The sequence below is a fragment of the Myotis myotis genome, unplaced genomic scaffold (genome assembly GCF_014108235.1).
Source record: "Myotis myotis isolate mMyoMyo1 unplaced genomic scaffold, mMyoMyo1.p scaffold_m19_p_2, whole genome shotgun sequence".
NCBI lineage: Eukaryota > Metazoa > Chordata > Mammalia > Chiroptera > Vespertilionidae > Myotis > Myotis myotis.
In genome coordinates, this window is record NW_023416324.1 from 137,360,078 (window position 1) to 137,382,456 (window position 22,379).

At 41.8% G+C, this 22,379-nt stretch overlaps 1 protein-coding gene across 2 annotated transcripts in view; it reads right to left on the minus strand.

Annotated features, from left to right (window-relative positions):
- TBC1D23 (TBC1 domain family member 23) overlaps nt 1–17,610 on the minus strand; it is a 74,817-nt gene extending 57,207 nt beyond the window's left edge. For both annotated transcript variants that reach the window (XM_036347139.1, XM_036347138.1), the window contains exon 1: nt 17,415–17,610. In XM_036347139.1, the coding sequence (XP_036203032.1) occupies nt 17,415–17,467 (53 nt within the window). In that variant the 5' untranslated portion in view covers nt 17,468–17,610. The remainder of the gene's footprint in view (nt 1–17,414) is intronic.
- Nucleotides 17,611–22,379: the final 4,769 nt, after the last annotated feature.

The following is a 22,379-nucleotide window of genomic DNA, read 5'->3' on the forward strand; positions in this document are numbered from 1 at the left end:
TATCATAGCCCACCATATCAATCATGAAGGATTTGTCATCTGATCACCCTAAGCCTGTCCTCTCATCTCTAACAAGGCAACAACAATAATTTATAACCTCCATTTCTCAAAAAATTGTTAAAGGAGCCAAATGAGATGATATCCTATCTAATAAAAGAGAAACATGGTAATTAGCCGTACATCCGCTACCCTTCGCATTGGCTAATCAGGGCGATATGCAAATTAACTGCCAGCCAAGATGGTGGCCGGCAGCCAGGCACCTTGAAGCAAACATGAGGCTTGCTTGCTTCAGTGACGGAGGAAGCCAATGTTCCCCGCCTGCCGCTGCCGGCCGCTGAGCTTGCAGTTTGAAACATTGTTACAAATATAGAAGCTAAACAAAACCCCAGAAACCTGCTTTCAGCCAGCCGGGATCTCAGACCTGGAGTTGAAACAGTGTTTTGATTACAGACCCAAACAAACCAGATACCTGCTTTCAGCAGCTGAGGCCTAAGAGCTGGAGCCAAGCCTCAGAGCTAAAGCTGGCCCAGAATAAAAAAGAAGAAGAAAAAAAGGAGCGGTTGGGAGCTTCAGTCACCCGCCAGCCTGAAAACAGCCCTCAGCCCCTCACCCAGACTGGCCAGGCACCCCAGTGGGGACCCCCACCCTGAAGGGCGTGTGAGCAGCTGCAAACAGCCATCATCCCCTCACCCAGGCTGGCCAGGCACCCCAGTGGGGACCCCCACCCTGATCCAGGACACCCTTCAGGGCAAACCAGCCGGCCCCTACCCGTGCACCAGGCCTCTATTCTATATAGTAAAAGGGTAATATGCCTCCCAGAACCAGGATCAGCGGAGCCGTGAGGCCTCCTGGCATCAGGATCAGCGTGACAGGGGGCAGCGCCCAAACCCCGTGATTGCCCTGCGGCTCTGTGTGTGACAGGGGGTGGGGCCACAACCTCCCTATCTGCCCTGCTCTGTTCGTGACAGGTGAAGGCACCCCAACCCCCTGATCAGCCCTGCTCTGTGCCTGATAGGGGGGAGCTCCCCAACCCTCTGATCACCCTGCGGCTCTGTGTGTGACAGGGTGCGGCGCCCCAACCCCCCCCCCACACACACACACAGGCCCTGCTCTGTGTGTGACAGGGTAGAGCCATAACTTCCCCATCGGCCCTGCCCTGAGTGTGACGGGGCGGTGCCCCAACTCCCCTATCGGCCCTACTCTGTGAATGACATGGGGGAGCTCCTCAACCCCCTGATGGGCCCTGCTCTGTGCATGACAGGGGGGAGCTCCCCAATCCCCTGATGAGCCCTGCTCTGTGCGTGATAGGGGGGAGCTCCCAAACCCCTGATGCCCTGCATCTCTGTGCGTGACAGGGTACGGAGCCCCAACCCCCCTGAAGGGCCCTGCTCTGTGAGTGACAGGGGGCACCGCCCCAACCACCTGATTGGCCCTGCTCTGTGCGTGACAGGGGGTCACGCCGCAACCTCCCCATTGACCCTGCCTTGAGTATGACAGGGGGCGGTGCCCCAACCCCCCAATCGGCCCTACCCTGAGCGTGACTGAGGGTGGCATCGCAACCTCCTGATCCACCTTGCTCTGTGCATGACAGGGGGCGGCGCCCCAACTCCCCAATCAGCCCTGCTCTGAGCCCAACCAAGGGCTGCACCTAGGGATTGGGCCTGCCCTCTGCCACCTGGGAGCAGGCCTAAGCCAGCAGGTCGTTATCTCCCGAGGGGTCCCAGACTGCGAGAGGGCACAGGCCGGGCCGAGGGACCACACCCCCCCAAGTGCACAAATTTTTGTGCACTGGGCCTCTAGTATATATATATATGTGTGCATATATGTGTGTGTGTGTGTGTGTGTGTATGTGTGTGTGTGTGTATATGTATATATATGCATTATATAAAGAATAAAGTTCTATAAAATATATTTTCTTATATCTTCATGCTAAAATTATTGAATACCACCATAAGCAATCAGTTTTATATAACTGCTTGTAAGGAAAGCACACACTATAGCATTCCCACCCAACTATGAAACGCTGTATCAGCTTAAGGATAAGAAAAAAACGAAAAACAAAAAAAAAACCCGAGCATAGAGACGGAAGATGGCGGCGGTATAGGCAGACGCGTCCCAGGTCGTGTCCCGGAGCAAATGGAGTGAGCAGCTGAAACTAGTAACATCCACCCCAAATTGGCGAAATTGCTCAGCTGGTGAGACGGTTTGCAGCCGGGAAGAGCAGAACTCCCCTGGAAAGGTAAAAAAAACCAGGGATTTGGGCAGGAAAGTTTGCCAGACCTCTGAGCCCAGAGAGTCGGAGGGAGACCGAGTGGCAGACAGCCGCGTCCCTTGGGACAGGCACAGCCCCTGACGGGGGAAAGGAGAACCGCGGGATTCCTGGCGCCGCCGGGGGAATTGAGAGCTGGGTTCTGTGATCACGGAGGACTGAGCCTAAAGGGGGCAGCCTGAAGAGCTGACCAGACCATGCAGTCCCGGTAAGAGAAGAAGCTTACAGAAACCAAGCCTTTCCCGTTTCCGCGGCCAGCGTTTGTTTGTTTTTACTGAATCCTGTTCATGGGACATTTCGGATACAGACACTCACCTGTGCTGAAGAGAGGGAGAGTGTGTGGAGGAGTGGAATCTGGGGAGAGACTGAGGAGAGAAGGGGGGCCGGGAGAGGTGGCAGCGAATTGAGTGCTGAGACACCCCTGAGCCCAGGACTGGGGCACCCATTCTCTCCGGAGAGTGAGACTCCTCCCTCCAGCCCCCAGGCAAGGAGCACAGCCACTCCCAGATTCCACCCTGTAGGAGATCAAGGATTAAAATAACCTGATCAGTCCCTGGGAGTTAACAGGGTCTGGCCTATAGAGGGATTTTCAATCCCAGCAACAACACAGTGCCAGTAACTAACTATTACGCAGCCAGCTCTGGGCAGTGAACTTCCACTGGACAGAGAGGCCCTATAGCCTCAGAGGCCAACCCCAGAACACTGCCACCCAGAGGCTGACCCACAAACTGACTCTTTGCTAAACACAAAATAAGGCAGTCTGGGAAACAAATGCGGCCTGCTTTAAAATAAGGACTGTGGTTTACAACACAGAGGAACAGTGTATCGCAGGGAAACTCAACACTCTCCTGAATACCTGCAGGTCTAAGGCGAGCCACGCTGAAGAATAGAAGAACCGAAGGACCTTCACTACTGCAATTTTTTTTTTCTTTTTTCACCTTTTAACTAAGAAACCAATTTTTTTTTCTTCTTCTTTTTTTTTTCTTCTTTTTCCATCACCTGATTTTACCCTTTTAATTACTACCTTCTTATTTTTAACCAGTACTATTACTGCTATCATTTTACCATTTTTTTTAAAAGTGCCATTTTATTTTCTCTTTATTTTATTTTGGGATTAGTGTTCTCCATTCTATTTTCATCGTTATATTATTGGTTGTTTCTAGTTTGCATTCATCTCCAGGGAGCTGTTGCTGGAATTTGTTGGGATTAATGGCTGTTCTATAGGAGTATTCTCCTCATATAAAAAAGTCTCTTCCCCTCTTCCACTTCATTCTCTCTTTTCGCTCTTTTTTTTTTTCTTTTCTTTTCTTGCTTTTATTTCCCCCCCTCCTTTTTCCCAATTTCATTTTTGCAATCCTTTTTTTGGTCCCTACTTTTCTTTTCTTTTTTCTCTTTTATCTTTTTCTCTTCCTTCTTCCTTATCCCCTAATTCTCTTAATTCAGGTGGTCACCTTTATTTGGGGTTATTAATATCGTGAATATATTTGTGTATAGTGCCTGGTACGTGGTGCCTTGTTGTGTTGTATTTTGTGCCTTTAAATCAACGCAGCAGATCCAAGCAACAGCAACTTCCTGGGCACCACACCCTCTGCTGAGGAACAGCTGCTGTACGTGAAACCTCGCCCCACCAGCCAGAAGAGCCACCACAGCTGTGAACAGCACCCACCATAGGAGCTGCTGCCAACTGAAGAGCAGCTGCTACCGCAACCGCCCGAAGAGCAACCACAGACCAAGGAGTCACTGCCACCAAGGGAGCAACCACTGAACGACTCAACGTCTAGATGTCAGTGAGATCAAACATGGGTAGACAAAGAAACCCCCAAAGGAAAGAGAAGGAGGACTCTCCAGAAAAGCAGCTAAGTAATACAGAGGCATGCAACATGACAGAAAAAGAATTCAGAATAAGGGTCCTAGAGTGCATAAACCAGATGGAGGAAAAAATCGACAACCTCTGCAAGAAGCAAGAAGAGACAGATGAAAAAATCGATAACATATGGAAGAAGCTAGAAGAAACAGATGAAAAAATCAACAACTTAAGTAAGACCCAAGAAGAAATGAAGAGTGATATAGCTGCAATGAAAAACTCCATTGAAAGTATCAACAGTAGACTAGGAGAAGCAGAGGACCGAATTAGTGAATTAGAAGACAAGGAAGCAAAACACACCCAAAATGTACTGCAATTGGAGAAAAAAATGAAAAGACAGGAGGAGAGCCTAAGGGAGCTTTGGGACAACATGAAACGAAACAACATACGAATAATAGGGGTACCAGAACAACAGAAGGATGAACAAGGATTAGAAAACCTATTAGAAGAAATAATATCAGAAAACTTCCCTGAGGTGGGGAAGAAAAAAGTCACACAAGCCCAGAGAGTCCCAAACAAGGTGAACCCGAAAAGACCCACACCAAGACACATCATAATTACCGTGGCAAATGTTCAGGACAAAGAGATAATCTTACAGGCTACAAGAGAGAGACGGAAAGTTACATACAAGGGATCTCCCATTAGATTGTCATAAGATTTCTCAACAGAAACACATCAGGCCAGAAAAGAATGGAAAGAAATTTACAAAGTGATGCAAAGCAAAGGACTGAATCCAATAATACTCTATCCAGCAAGGCTATCATTCATACTTGAAGGGGAAATAAGAAGCTTCACAGACAAAAAAAGGCTAAGGGAGTTTATCACCACCAAGCCAGCAATGCAAGGAATGCTAAAGGGACTGGTATAAAAATAAGAAATAAAAAGCTCAGAAAGAAAACAGCCACACAAAAACAGAAATGGTTACAAACAAGTACCTTTCAATAATAACTTTAAACGTAAACGGACTAAATGCTCCAAACAAAAGACATCGAGTGGCTGAATGGATAAAAAAACATGACCCATACATCTGCTGTCTACAAGAAACCCACCTCATTAGAAGGGACTCACACAGACTGAAAGTGAAAGGATGGAAAAATATCTTTCAGGCAAATGGAAAGGAAAAGAAAGCTGGGGTAGCAATACTTATATCGGACAAAACAGACCTCAAAGTGAAGGCCATAACAAGAGATAAGGAAGGCCACTTCATAATACTGAAGGGATCAATACAACAAGAAGATATAACCCTGGTAAACATATATGCACCCAATGCAGGAGCACCCAAATTCATAAAAAAACTCCTGGAAGATATCAAAGGAGAGATCGACAACAATATAATCATAGTAGGGGACTTTAATACACCACTGACAGCACTGGATAAGTCCTCTAGACAAACAATCAGCAAAGATACAGCAATCCTAAATGACTCACTAGATCAGATGGACTTAATTGACATCTTCAGAACACTTCACCCCAATGCCACGGAATATACATTCTACTCAAATGCTCATAGCACATATTCAAAAATAGACCATATATTGGGTCACAAGCAAAGTATCCCCAAATTCAAGAAGATTGAAATCATAAAAAGCATCTTCGCAGACCACGATGGCATAATATTAGAAATAAACTACAATAAAAACAACCCAAAATACTCAAACACCTGGAAGCTGAATAGCATGCTATTAAATACTGATTGGGTTACCAATGAAATCAAAGAAGAAATTCAAAACATCCTGGAAACTAATGACAATGAAAACACAACAATCCAAAACCTATGGGACACAATGAAAGCAGTCCTGAGAGGGAAGTTTATAGCTCTACAGGCCTATCTCAAAAAACAAGAAAAAATGGTAGTAAATCATCTAACGCTACAACTCAAAGAATTAGAAAGAGAGCAACAAGAAAACCCCAGAGTGAGCAGAAGGAAGGAGATAATAAAGATTAGAGCAGAAATAAATGACATAGAGACCAAAAAAACAATACAGAAAATCAATGAAACCAAGAGCTGGTTCTTTGAAAGGATAAACAAGATTGACAAACCTCTAGCCAAACTCACCAAGAAGCAAAGAGAGAGGACCCAAATAAACAAAATCAGAAACGATAGAGGCGAAATAACAACAGACCCCACAGAAATACAAATGATTGTTAAAAAATACTATGGACAGCTCTACTCCAACAAACTAGACAACCTGGAGGAAATGGAGAAATTCCGAGAAAAATACAACCTTCCAAAACTCAATCAGGAAGAATCTAAAAATCTCAACAGGCCAATAACTATGGAAGAAATTGAAGCAGTCATCAAAAAGCTTCCAGCAAACAAAAGCCCAGGACCAGACGGCTTCACAGGGGAGTTTTACCAAACATTCAAGGAAGAACTAAAACCTATCCTCCTCAGACTACTACAAAAAATTCAAGAGGAAGGAACACTTCCAAGCTCATTCTATGAAGCCAGCATCACCCTAATACCAAAATCAGGTAAAGACAACACAATGAAAGAGAATTACAGGCCAATATCCCTCATGAACATAGATGCCAAAATCCTCAACAAAATCTTAGCAAATCGGATCCAGCAGTACATCAGAAAGATCATACACCATGACCAAGTAGGATTTATCCCAGGGATGCAAGGATGGTACAATATCCGCAAATCAATAAACGTGATACATCACATAAACAAATTGAAAGAAAAAAACCACATGGTCATATCAATTGATGCAGAAAAAGCATTTGACAAAATTCAACACCCATTTTTGATAAAAGCTCTCAGCAAGGTGGGAGTAGAAGGATCATACCTCAACATAATAAAAGCCATATATGACAGGCCCACAGCCAACATCATACTCAATGGACAAAAACTAACACCATTTCCCCTAAGAACAGGAACAAGACAGGGATGCCCCCTCTCACCACTCCTGTTCAACATAGTACTGGAAGTGTTAGCCATTGCAATTCGGCAAGAAGAAGAAATAAAAGGCATCCAAATTGGAAAAGAGGAAGTAAAACTGTCCTTATTTGCAGACGACATGATATTATACATACAAAACCCTAGAGACTCCATCAAAAAGCTACTAGACTTAATACGTGAATTTGGCAATGTAGCAGGATACAAAATTAACCCCAAGAAATCTGAGGCATTTCTATACACCAATAGTGAACTTTCAGAAAGAGAGATTATAAAAACAATCCCGTTTACCATCACACCAAAAAAATTAAGCTACTTAGGAATAAACTTAACTAAAGAGGTAAAAGACCTCTACTCAGAAAACTACAGGACGTTGAAAAAAGATATAGAGGAAGACATAAACAGATGGAAGAACATACCGTGTTCATGGATTGGTAGAATCAACATCATTAAAATGTCCATACTACCCAAAGCAATCTATAAATTCAACGCACTTCCCATTAAAATACCAAGGGCATACTTCAGAGATCTAGAACGAACTCTCCAAAAATTCATCTGGAATAAAAAAAGACCCCGAATAGCTGCAGCAATCCTGAAAAAGAACAAAGTAGGTGGGATCTCAATACCAGATATCAAGTTGTATTACAAAGCCACTGTTCTCAAAACTGCCTGGTACTGGCACAAGAATAGGCATATAGATCAATGGAATAGAATAGAGAGCCCAGAAATCGGCCCGAACCAATATGCTCAATTAATATTTGACAAAGGAGGCAAGAACATACAATGGAGCCAAGATAGTCTCTTCAATAAATGGTGTTGGGAAAATTGGACAGATATATGCAAGAAAATGAAACTAGACCATCAACTTACACCATACACAAAAATAAACTCAAAATGGATAAAGGACTTAAATGTACGACAGGAAACCATAAAAATTCTAGAAGAATCCAAAGGCAACAAAATCTCAGACATATGCCGAAGCAATTTCTTCACTGATACAGCTCCTAGGGCACTTGAAACTAAAGAGAAAATGAACAAATGGGACTGCATCAAAATAAAAAGCTTCTGCACAGCAAAAGAAACCATCAACAAAACAACGAGAAAACCCACTGTGTGGGAAAACATATTTGCCAATGTCATATCTGATAAGGGCCTAATCTCCAAAATTTATAGGGAACTCATACAACTCAACAAAAGGAAGATAAACAATCCAATCAAAAAATGGGCAAAGGACCTAAATAGACACCTTTCAAAAGAGGACATTCAGAAAGCCAATAGACATACGAAAACATGCTCAAAGTCACTAATCATCCGAGAGATGAAAATCAAAACAACAATGAGGTACCATCTCACACCTGTCAGACTGGCTATCATCAACAAATCAACAAACAACAAGTGCTAGAGAGGATGTGGAGAAAAAGGAACACTTGTGCACTGCTGGTGGGAATGCAGACTGGTGCAGCCACTATGGAAGACAGTATGGAGTTTCCTTAAAAAACTGAAAATGGAACTCCCATTTGACCCTGTGATCCCACTTCTAGGAATATATCCCAAGAAACCAGAAACACCAATCAGAAAGGATATATGCACCCCTATGTTCATAGCAGCACAATTCACCATAGCTAAGATCTGGAAACAGCCTAAGTGCCCATCAGTAGATGAATGGATTAGAAAACTGTGGTACATCTACACGATGGAATACTATGCTGCTCTAAAAAGGAAGGAACTCTTACCATTTGCAACGTCATGGATGGAACTGGAGAGCATTATGCTAAGTGAAATAAGCCAGTGAATGAAGGAAAAATACCACATGATCTCACTCATTCATGGATAATAGAGACCATTATAAACTTTTGAACAATAATAGATACAGAGGCAGAGCTGCCTCAAACAGATTGTCAAACTGCAGCGGGAAGGCCGGGGAGGGTTGGGGGGCAGGAGGTAGGGGGGTAAGAGATCAACTAAAGGACTTGTATGCATGCATATAAGCATAACCAATGGACATAAGACACTGGGGGATAGGGGAGGCTAGGGGACTGTCTAGGGCGGGGGGATAAAATGGACACATATGTAATACCCTTTGTAATACTTTAAGCAATAAAAAAAAATTAAAAAATAAAATAAAAAGTAGCATAAAGACTTAAAAAAAAAAAAACAAAAAAAAAAAACCTCCTTTAACCTTCACAAGAAAAAGGAAGAAAAGTTAAAAACACATGATTTATTAGTCATTGTATTTTCAGCTAGGTCAAAAGGCTAGCCCTTAAAAACAGATATACATTAAATTTCAGGATATAACTTTTATTTTCATTGGCTTTTATCTTACTGTTCTTGCAGTTCCATAAGAAACAACTGTCTCTTACGAACCTAACATGAGGGACTGATTTGTTTCCCATCTACATTTTTCAAAATCTAAATAAGTCACTTCAGACATTGTTACATTTTAAAACTGTATCATTCTATTCTACTCTGCTAGAGAATGTGACTTCCAAAAATACCAGTATTTAGATAACTTCAGAAGATATTCACATATCATTCCTAGGGCTAAAATAATGAAAAAAATTGAAATGCCCAAGCAAGGCAGAACAATACACAATTCTGGCTTTAAATTTCTTTCAAATGTTTTTTAAACACTGCTTAGCAGCTTGAATATAATCAGTACTTAGTTAATGTTTATTGAATGAAGTATGAATGAATGCTTTGCTAAATTTTATTTTTCTTTTTGATACATGGAGGGGGGTAGGCATTGCGTTGGGCTTATACCTAATAGAATCCAACTTTCAGCATAAACAGCAGAAATGATTTGCCAAGCATATTTTATCAATTCTGTTCAGAAAGCCAGCTGAGCCCTAGCTGGTTTGGTTCAGTGGGTAGAGTGTCAGTCTGAGGACTGAAGGGTCCTGGGTTCGATTCAGGTCAAGGGCACATGCCTGGGTTGCGGACTTGATCTCCAGTGGGGTGTGTGCAGGAGGCAGCCAATCAATGATTCTATCTCATCATTGATGTTTCTATTTCTCCCTCTCCCTTCCTTTCTGAAATCAATAAAAATATATTTAAAAAAGAAAAGAGAAAGCTAGCTGAGCACTGCAATACATTTAACTGGGTGTTCCAGAATTACCTGAACTGTGGCACTATACTGAGATAGGGAAAGCCCCTGTACTCTATGCTCTAAGTACAAATAAATGTTAACATAGTAATTAAATCCTCAAAGTAAATTATTATTTATGAATTACCTCTAAAAACAATAAAACCTGAATTACAATACAAACATTCATGTAAATAGTATAAATAAAAATAAATAAATAACATTTCTAATCTGTTTGCCTTCCGCTTATCTATAATAATATGGCATATTATGCTTTTATTATTATAATTGTAATAATAATAATATTATTATTATAATTAGACAGGATGTCCTTCCAGAACACCTTCTGGACAAAGCCAGGGCTGTGAGGGAAGCCTGGGTCCCGGGTGCCAAAGGGAAGCCAGTGCTGGCAGCCAGGAGAAGGAAGACCTACTCTTGCATGAATTTCGTGTATCAGGCCTCTAGGAATCTATAAAATCAGTTGTCACTTAAAACCCGTATTTCAAACTGTTCAATTCCCTGCTTTCAATTTCTGTAAATACCCAGAGTCAAACTGATTGACCATGTGGTAGTTCTATGTTTAACTGTGTTGAGGAACCAGTATACTGTTTTCCACAGTGGCTTCACCATTTTATGTTCCCACTATCCATACACAAGGGTTCCAATTCCTCCTCATCCTTGTGAACAATTGTTATTTTCTGTGTTATTTTTTTAAAATAATATCTATCCTGATGGGTGTGAGGTGGTATCTCATTGTGATTCTGATTGATGTTTCCTAATAATCAGTGATGTTGAGTGGCAATTCATGTGCTTATTGGCCATATTTATTCTTCTTTAAAGCAATGTTTACTCAGGTGTCCTTTGTCCATTTTTGAATTGGGTTGTATATTTGTTGTTGAGTGTAATATTACCATTTTTATTAACATTTTTGAATATTTCAAATTATTTTTCTGAATATATATCTATGTGTATACTAATTTTATAAAAATTAGACCGTCTTCTACATAGTTTTTAATCTTTAAAAATGTTGAAGTATAACACACGTACATTGAAGTCCAAAATACAAATACAATTCAAATCAAATACTCAACCACCACACAGGTCATGAAATAAAATACTGCCAGCTCCTGGAAATCCCCTTCATGCCCATTACTCACCCTGTAGTAGCTACTGTTCTGACTTCCATGATAATCCTTTTCTAGTCATTCGTCAAAATTTTACCACTTAAACATGAACCCTTAAAAACACAACACTTTTGTTTTACCTATTTTTAAAATTTGATATAAATACAATCATACAAAATGTAATCACATAAAAATGTCCATACAAAATGTCCCTATTTTAGAGGAAGACATAAACAAATAGAAGAATATACCATGTTCATGGAATGGTAGAATCAACATCATTAAAATGTTATACCACCCAAAGTAATCTATAGATTCAATGCCATACCCATTAAAATACCAACGGCATACTTCAAAGATCTAGAACAAACTCTCCAAAAATTCATCTGGAATAAAAAAAGACCCCGAATAGCTGCAGCAATCTTGAGAAAGAAGAACAAAGTTGGAGGGATCACAATACCATATATCAAGCTATACTACAAAGCCACTGTTCTCAAAACTGCCTGGTACTGGCACAAGGACAAACATATAGACCAATGGAACAGAATAGAGAATCCAAAAGTCGACCCAAGCCATTATGGTCAATTAATATTTGACAAAGAGCATACGTTAGAGTCAAGACAATCTCTTCAATAAATGGTGTTGGAAAAATTGGATGAATACATGCAAAAAAATGAAACTAGGCCATCAACTTACACCATACACAAAAATGAGCTAAAAATGGATAAAAGACTTACACTTAAGGCAGGAAACCATAAAAATCTTAGAAGAAGCCATCAGCATTGCTATTTGTCATAGCAATATCTTTACTGATACAGCTTCTAGGGCAGTGATGGTGAACCTTTTGAGCTCAGCGTGTCAGCATGTTGAAAAACCCTAACTTAACTCTGGTGCCGTGTTACATATAGAACTTTTTTGATATCTGCAACCATAGTAAAACAAAGACTTATATTTTTGATATTTATTTTATATATTTAAATGCCATTTAACAAAGAAAAATCAACCAAAAAAATGAGTTTCGCGTGTCACCTCTGACACACGTGTCATAGGTTCACCATCACTGTCCTAGGGCAATGGAAACTAAGGAGAAAATAAACAAATGGGACTACATCAAAATAAAGTTTCTGCACAGCAAAAGAAACCATCAACAAAACAAGAAAGCCCACTGCATGGGGGAACATACATGCCAATGTTATATCTGATAAGGGTTTTATCTCCAAAATTTATAGGGAATTCATACACACAACAAAAGGAAGATGAACAGTCCAATCAAAAAATGGGTAAAGGGCCTAAATAGACACCTTTCCAAAGAGGACATACAGAAGGCCAAGAGACATATGAAAACATGCTCAAAGTCACTAATCATCTGAGAGACGAAAATCAAAACAACAATGAGGTACCATCTCACACCTGTCAGAATGACTATCATCAACAAATCAACAAATGACAAGTGCTGGCGAGGATGTGGAGAAAAAGGAACCCTCATGCACTGCTGGTGGGAATGCAGACTGGTGCAGCCACTGTGGAAAACAGTATGGCGTTTCCTCAAAAAATTAAAAATAGAACTGCCATTTGACCCAGTGATCCCACTTCTAGGAATATATCCCAAGAAAACAGAAATACCAATCAGAAAGGACATATGCATGCCTATGTTCATAGCAGCACAATTTATAATAGCTAAGATTTGGAAATAGCCTAAGTGCCCATCAGCAGATGAGTGGATTAGAAACCTGTGGTACACTACATGATGGAATACTATGCTGCTGTAAAAAGGAAGGAACTCCTACCATTTGCAACAGCATGGATGGACCTGGAGAGCATTATGCTAAGCGAAATAAGCCAGTCAGAGAAAGATAAATATCACATGATCTCACTCATTTGTGGAGTATAATGAACAACATAAACTGATGAACAAAAATAGAACCAGAGTCATAGACTGTCCAATCTATGAGGGAAGGCAGGGGGTGAGGAGGTAAGAGATCAACCAAAGGACTTTATGCATGCATATGAGCATAACCAATGGACACAGACTGAGGGTGGGAGGGAGTGAGGGCATGTACTGGGGGTTGGGAGCGGCTGGGGAGAGGTCAATGGGGCTTATGAAATAAATTAAACAATAAAGAATTTTAAAATTTTTTAAAGTCCCTATTTCAGGATAATTAGATTAATTTTCTCCTCATTTAAAAAAAATATGTATTTATTGATTTCAGAGAGGGAGAGAGCGATAGAAACATCAACACTGAGAGAGAATCATCAATTGGCTGCCTCCTGCACACCCCACACTGGGGAACGAGCCCGCAAGCTGGGCATGTGCCCTGACCAGGAATCGAACCATGACCTCCTGGTTCACAGGTTGACGCTCAACCCCTGAGCCATGCCGGCTGGGCTCTCCATTTTTTGTAAGGTGATATCTAGTCTTCCCAGAACCCCAAGCTGTCAATATTCTTCTTAAACAACAGGTCCCATTCTCTTTCATATTAAATGCATTTATTTACTGATTATATCGTGTCTGAAACTTCAATCACCTACTCCTCAAGTGACATTTTAAATCTCTTCTCATATTTCAAAGCTTATGAAATGGGAAGCACTGAGAATACTACTCACAAAATGCACAAAACTTTGAAAAAGACCCTGTTATTCTCAAAACAATTCCTATTAACAACAGAAGCTTCTTTATGATACTGATACTTTTACAGTTTTAGGAAAAGTTTAGCAATAATTTAACATGAGTTTAGCAATAAATTAAAATGACTTTAAAGTCAAAGTTGTACAAATATTTTAAACTAAGCAAAACAAACTCTGAATACCAACAGTTATACAATTAATGTCTATACAAAAAAGATTTTTTAATCATGACTTTAGATCTTCAGGAATTATTTCAGGAAGAAAGCCCAGAGCAATTACCAATGTTTGAAATGTAATAAGTTAGCATTTTTTATTTTAAAAAACCTGTGGTTTATAGTAATTAAACGTAGATCATTTCAAACTAGCCATAAGCAGTTTTACAAGGATATCTCCACATAACTACATGGCTGCAGTTTCAGAAAGTTTGAGAGCTGAGGCAGTTTCTGATAACTTAGCTTACCATAAAAAGTGAGCACTATACCAGTAATTACACAGCTCACAAAAACACAGGAGTCTGAAAATTTATATGAAATGACAACGTGGTATGTTATTGCACATGATTTTATAAAAATGTGCATTCATTCATACATATACATTCAGAAAATAAACATTTACTGAGCCACCTGCTATCAGCCACTGCCTTTGAGAAGTTCACTATGGAAAGAACAATGATAAACCATGTAATCGGATAAATTATAGTATAATATGTTAGGTGATACAGTATAACTTATCCTATATAATATAGAGAGTAGATTCCTCTGATGAACTCATTCTGAAATACACATTATCTAGAACTTGTTGAGTAGAATTGGTCCATGAACCAGCAAACGGCCATCACCCAGATGCCAGTCAGTCAGAAATACAGAATCTCAGGTCCCAAGCAAATCTACTAAATCAGAATCTGCATTTTTAACAAGATCCCCAGGTAAACCCAATGCATTTAAATTCTGAGAGGCAATCATCTGAAAACCAGTAAATAAGTAAAAGTGATGTCTGGTACTTTTAAGAAGCTTCAGGCCCCCTCCTGAGCCTTTTTACAAAAATATACACAATTTTAACAAATTTAGCTACCTAGGTTCACAGATTAGGAACAAATTGGGAAATAGCAATAACAACAAAGAAAAAAAGTGGGAGAAAACTAATAAAAAGCATTCTCAAATGGGATCTCTGTAGAAGGCCATTTAACAGCAACAATCTACTCTAACTGCCCTAAAGCTCTCACTATTAGTACAGAAGTGTTACAGTAACTGACTTTCTTAAATGTGATTCCTCTAACTAGACCACATATTCCTTGAGGACAGGGACCTAGTTTTATTCCTAAATACTTACATTTGTAAAGTGGATGACCCCATGTCACTAAGATGAATTTAGGTTAGGCAATGAGATGTATAACACACTTCAGAAAAATTTCCATCTGAAAAAGTTACCAAAAAAATGTAAAACCTCCCCATTCTATAACAACCCATTCATTCATCAAGCACTCTGAAAGCAGAGGCTTTACAGAACCCTGTGCTCCAAATCTGAATGTCTCTTCTGACTCTACTCAGACTCACTTCTAGGGGGACTGGTGAGTGGAGTCAGCAGAGAAAAAAGGAGAAATATTAGGAGAACGGAGGGAGAGCAGAAATTACAGAACACCTCAGGGTTCCTCCATTCATGACAATAAAAAGAGCAAAAATAAAAAGCCACAACAAAGAGACAGCAACCCTAGAAGAGAACCCAGACATATGCTCACAATCCTAACCAAACAATTCCTCAAAGACACCTTAACTCTAGAAACATTTCCCTCCTGGCCTTCAACAAGGTGCTAACAGTTTAGGATACAATTCTTTCTTCCAAAACAGCAAACTTCACGAAGCTTTATCATTACTCTCCGAACAAATCCGTTTTCTTGCCTATGTCTTTGCTCATGCTCCATTCAGGGGCCGTTCCCATTTGTTGATCTAAATGCATTATCCAAAGTTAATCACTAGCCATGTGTGGCTATTTATCATTTAACATGTGGTTAGAACTGACATGTAGAGTAAACGTAAAATACGCATTGGATTTTGAAGACTTGGTACAGAAAGATGTAAAATTATATAATTGTTTGGTGTTGTTTTTTTTTTTACAATGATTACATGTTAAAATAATTAAATATTAACTTCACCTGTTTCTCTTTAGTTGTTAACATGGCTATTAGAAATATTTAAATTACTTATGTGGCTCACAGCATACTTGTACTGGACAGCACTGATCTAAATCCTGCTCATTCTTTAAGGCTTTGTTCAAGCACCTCTCCTCCCATGGAGCTTTCCCCAATAGCTCCGAGTGGACGTGGTTTCTGCCTGCTGACCTCTCATAACACTTTTATCCACACTCCCAAATAACTGGATCAATTTTACCTTGCTACTGAGTGTACCTGCCAGAGCTCCCCAACTCCAGTATAAGCAAACTGAGGAAAGAAACTACATCTAGGGCATCATAAATCTCCCCCCTACACCTTGAAGAGTACATGCACTAATGCTTGACGTCTGCTGACTGAGAGCTGAATTTCTCATGTACTATTTTATCTCTCCCTTTAGGTGCTTTCCATTTTTCTCGGGGATTCAAGTCCATGTGTACACATGTCCTGGATTATTCTTATGAACAATGCCGGTGAGCTGTATGCATGTAGCACGAGGAACAAGGAAATTTAAAATTATCGAATACACGTGGTCAGTACGTTTCGAACAATTGTAAACATTCGACAAGCCTCTCAAGGTTCCATTTTTTTTTTTATAAGACCCTAAAACTGTATTATGAAGATCAACTATTTCAAAAGTAGGAGCCTTTCCCAAAGATGAACAACACTGGGTGACTAATGTCTCGCAACAATTATTGGAGATGCTCCCCACAGCCCGAGCAAAACCAGGTGAGCATGCAAACGCGGGGGAGCAGCAAGAGCGAGGCCCCGCATCGCATCCAAAGCTGTGAAGATGGAGCTGGGAGGACAGTGGTAGGAAGGGAAACGATGAGTTATGAGCAGGAGACGAATGCTGGAAACTAAGATTAATCTAAGAAACTAAGATTTAAAAAAAAAAAAAAGTATCTCAACTCTGTCGGAGGGATCCTCCCTGGGTGTGTCTGTCAACCTCTGCACCCGCAGGCGGAGGGAGCGAGAGGGAGCGACGGCCCTTCCCTCCCACGGTATTCGGGGGCCTCAGGCCCGCGCCCGCGCACTCCCCGCCCCAGCAGCCCACCCGACCTCCCGGCCGGGGCCTCCGGCCAAAGCCAGCCCAGAGCCACCCGCTCCACCCTCAGGAAGCCGGTGGACCAAGCGGGACGGCCGAGCTGAGGCCCAGCCCCTGCACGTCGGACACCCCTCTCCCCTCGGGTCCGGCCTTAGCCCCTCCGGCACCTGGGGGCTGAGGCGACCGGGCAGGCGGAGGGGGCGGGGCAGGCGCTGGGGCCCGGCGGGGCCCGGCCTTCGCGTCCCACGCCGGCGCCCCCGGGTGCCTCCGAGACGGGCAGGGCGGTGAGAAGGCAGCCCGGAGAGCGGTGAGAATCAGCCCCGGGCTTTCACTCACCAGTGGCCGTCGCTAGACTGTGGCAGTGGCAGGACCTCTTCTCCTTCCGCCATTGCTGTTGACGTCCACGTCACTTTGCCGAAAAGTGGACCCGGAGCCGAGACCAACTCAGACTCAGTGTCGTAAAAAGTGCTCGGAAGCCTGGGATTGAGATTCTGGAGAGCGAAAGAAAGAGGGAGGAGGCCAAGGGTCGGGAGGAGCGCAACGTCACGACGTCCGGGGCCAAAGGCAGCTTTGGGGGCGGAGACTTGGCGGAGGCTGCTGCCCTTCCGAAAACTACAGGTCCCAGGATGCCGCGGGCCCCGGCCGGGCGGAGTGGGCGGGGCTTGGTGAGGGCGGAGGTCGAGGTGCGCGTCGCTGCATGGCGTCCAGTTGGCGTCCTCATTCCGTCTTGGCGTGGCCCTTACAAGGCAGAATGGAGTCCTAACTAGTGGAGGGAGGAGGGGAGGTGGGGATTCCACAGGGAAGGCTGAGGTAGGAGGAGAGCCACGTTCCAGTCATTTCCTTCTTTAAAAACTGGGTTTGAAGAAAGATGGGGGTGTTGGGCGGGGGAGGTAAGAGATCAATCAAAGGACTTATATGCATGCATATAACAGTGGACACAAGACACTTGCGGGGGGCGGTAGAGGAGGCCAGGGGAAGGTCAATGGGGGAAAAAAGGAGACATATGTACTACTATTTGTAATACTTTAAACAAGAAAATAAAATTTAAAAAAAGAAACACATGAATAAAAAAGAAAAGAAAAGAAAGAAAGAAAGAAAGAAAAAGAAAGAAGAAAGAAAGAAAGAAAAAAGGAATGGGGTGTAAAGAAAAGACCAGCCCACCCCTATTTGTTTATGCGGTCAAAAGAACAAATGGGCCCTGACCGGTTTGTCTCAGGTTCGATTCTGGTCAAGGGCATGTACCTTGGTGGTGGGCACATACCCAGTGGAGAGTGTGCAGGAGGCAGCTGATCAAGGTTTCTAACTCTCTATCCCTCTCCCTTTCTTTCTGTAAAAAAAGTCAATAAAATATATTTTAAAAAAAGAACAAATGGAGGCTTACATACTTTATGTCTGAATACTTAAAAGTTGTCTTATTTTTAAAAAGCTAAACAGTAAAGGAAATACGTTCTCGTTTTTCAACTTTATAAGTATAGTAATATGCCATTTATATCTGGCATTAGAAATAGACAATATATTGTTTATGAATAGATACGTACTTTTAAAAACTTCAGGGGAATGATATATAGAAAAATTGGAATGACAGTTCTCCAAGACAAACGCAGCCAGACATTAGTGAAAGCAGCAAAGACAGATCAGGGGAAAGAGCTGAGCCCCACTCAGATTATGCAGAGGTGGCCAAGGGCTTCAAAGGGAGGGTGAGGGTGGGGGAGAGTGGGCCTCATCAGTGACAAGCTGCAGAGGGTTGGTCAGTGTGATTGTGGCGAGGCCGGCTGTGTCAGCTAGCTGGCAGTGCTCGAAGTAAGGATTCTGTCCTCCCACAGAGACTGGGAGATGGAGGACCTATCTGCCCTGATGATTACATGGCAAAGGAACTGCCCGCAGGTCTTGGGGAAGAACAGTTCTAAATTAGAAGAGATATACATTCACGATGGTAAGCCCTTTCCGGTAAATACTCCAAGAAAGAGAGGTCAGCAGCCTATCGTCAGGTGTTGGCTAGAAGGAACAGTAAATTCTGGCTGCGTGGAGCTTTCTCAGTCAGACATTTTAGTGGGGAGCTGGGGTTCAATGAGGAGCTGGGGTCATCCTAGGGACACTGCCTTATGTTGCTAGAACCTGTGGTAGAGTTTGGCCAAGCCTCTTAGTGTAGGGGTTTGGACAGAGTTATCAGCAGAAAGTTCTGCATCATATAATATAGTTATATTTGAGGGAGGGGAGGAAATGGCTTCCAATATATATATATATATATATATATATATATATATATATATATATATATATATATATATATATGTCTTTATTGATTTCAGAGAGGAAGGGAGAAGGAGAGAGAGATAGAGATAGAAACATCAATGATGAGCAGGAATCATTGATTGGCCACCTCCTGCATGCTTCCTACTGGGGATTGAGCCCGCAACCTGGGCATGTGCCCTTAACTGGAATCAAACCCAGGACCCTTCAGTCCGCAGGCCATTGCTCTACCCAGGGCTTCCATTACATTTTTAATATTTTGTTTCTTAAGAGCTCATAAGTGGCTACGTGGTTGTTCAGTGTTCTTTAGAGAGGTTGTACTTTGGTCTCTAAAATATTTCATAATTTAAAAAACTATTTGATTAAAGTAAGCGCAAATCATAGTACAGCTATTTTATTTACAATAAAAAAACATGCTCACTCTATTCCCGAAGGGGGGTAATACAGAGCTGCATGTTATTGGACCTACTTTCAAGTCCAGGATCTACATAATGTTCACTGCTTCTATGGGGAAATTTCTTTTAAGATGGAATGATGGTTTAGAATCTAAACTTTAGATCCCAACTATCGGAAAGAATAAAAGGATAAAAGGCATGAATCTAGGTCAAATTACCATCCTAATATTCAGGACCTCCACTGGGTCCCTTCCATTGTTGTCAGTGGGTTTTCAGAAGGTTTTCTAAGTTGGTATTATTATTATTATTATTATTACACTTTTTTATTGATTTCAGAGAGGAAAGGAGGAGTGATAGAAACATCAATGATAAGAGAATAATTGATTGGCTGCCTCCTGCATGACCCCTACTGGGGATTGAGCCCGCAACCTGGGCATGTGCCCTGACTGGAATCGAACCTGGAACCCTTCAATCCACAGGCCTATGACGCTCTATCCACTGAGCCAAACCAGCAAGGGCTAAGTTGGTTTTAAAAACTATTAAGTCGGTGACATGACAAGCAGTTGTTCATTGGTTAAGGTGATTCTAATCCTCAAATGCAGTTCATTTTGAGTGTAATTAAATCAGTGACTGCTTTATACACCGTGTGGTAAAAATATTATTTCATTAAGAATATATCACTTGCCGAAACCGGTTTGGCTCAGTGGATGGAGCGTTGGCCTGCGGACTGAAAGGTCCCAGGTTCGATTCCGGTCAAGGGCATGTACCTGGGTTGCGGGCGCATCCCCAGTGGGAGATGTGCAGGAGGCAGCTGATCGATGTTTCTCTCTCATCGATGTTTCTGGCTCTCTATCTCTCTCCCTTCCTCTCTGTAAAAAATCAATAAAAAATATATTTAAAAAAAAAAAAAGAATATATCACTCACCCTAACTGGTTTGGCTCAGTGGATAGAGCGTCAGCCTGCGGACTGAAGGGTCCCAGGTTTGATTCCGGTCAAGGGCATGTACTTTGGTTGCGGGCACATCCCCAGTAGGTGTGCAGGAGGCAGCTGATCGATGTTTCTCTCTCATCAATGTTTCTAACTCTCTATTCCTGTCTGTAAAAAATCAATAAAATATTTTTAAAAAGAATATATCACTTGACAACTTTCAAGCAGTTCTTCATTCTGTAGAAAGGATCAGAGTCAACTTCATGTGCACGCAACCCGTGTTTACAAGGGCCCTGCACATGGTTTAGTGCTCTGTGATTATCATCTTGAAATTCTCACTAATTTTGGAACAGGAGGCCTCTCTTTTTCATTTTGCACTAGGTCAGCCACAAATTCTGTAGTCCATACTAGATAGAATCAGTAAGATATTGATATCTAATCCTTTGGGGGACGAGGTTTCAGTTGAAAGTGCTTAGCAATATTTTCTGAAATTTTTATAGCATCTGTTCTTTACTCACTACCCTGATCTATGTTTTATTGAGTATTCACTCTGAGGTCATGATATTCACCAAAATGACATCTTCCTCCAGTGGTAATTCTGGGAATCTGGTTGTTAGGTCAAGTCCTTGAACTTGGTATGTCTTTGGTTCCTCTTTTTTGAACAGGTTCCACTGGTTCACTCTATCATGTTTGCTTGGGTTTAGCTTATTGATATCCGGGCTGTTGAGTGACTGCAGATCTCAGTGGTAGGTGACGGCTCTGCCCATAAGCCCTTTCTCCTTTTTCTCTTGCTCCTAGACTTTCCCCTCACCTTGCCTTGTCTTCTGGAGGGACAAACACCACACTGGGTTGTTGATCTCCAGGCTACTGCGTTAGTGTTGATGAGCTTTCTGATCATAAGTTCTTCCTCTTGCTCTGGGTCAGATTTGTCCACATTTTTCCCAACACACCTCACTTCCTGAGATGACAAGGACCACACTATGCCTACAGAATATTTTCTAGTTGGCTGCAAAAACTTATAGGTGTAACTTTCTGAGTATATATATCACTCTTGCCAGTTTGGCTCAGTGGATAGAGCGTCAGCCTGAGGACTGAAGGGTCCTGGGTTCAATTCCAGTCAAGGGCACATACCTCAGTTGCAGGCACAATGCCCAACCCTGCAGCAGGCAACCAATTGATGTCTCTCTCTCACATAGATGTTTCTCTTTCTGTGTCTCTTCCTCTGCCCTCCACTCCCTCTAAAAATCAATGGAAAAATATTCTCGGGTGAAGATTAACAACAACGACAAAAACAAAACTCAAAGTTTTACCATTTACCTAGATTATTATCTGCTTCAAAAAAATATAAGCTTGCAATTATAAGTAAAATTTGCTTAGTTCTCATAGTAGATTTCTGCTTAAAATAAAACCCTTTTCAAGAGCTAGAGAAGATTTTATTATGACGCCATTTCCTGTACTTTCTTACATTACTCTTTTCTCCTAATTGTAAGATTTCATCAATAATACTGGGAGCTCTCTCCCTGCTTTTCTATTTCTCTATATGCCCCTGGAGCAGAGGGAATTGGAATCTCTTATTTCATAGACCTCATGCTGTATAAGGTGATGCTAACAGTGGTGACCATATGGATCTGTGCATTCATCTGTGTGGTCAACCTGCAAACTCATCTGTGTGGTCAATTGCTATGTTAGTGTAGTAGTGTTTATTTCACTTTTTAAATAATACTAGTA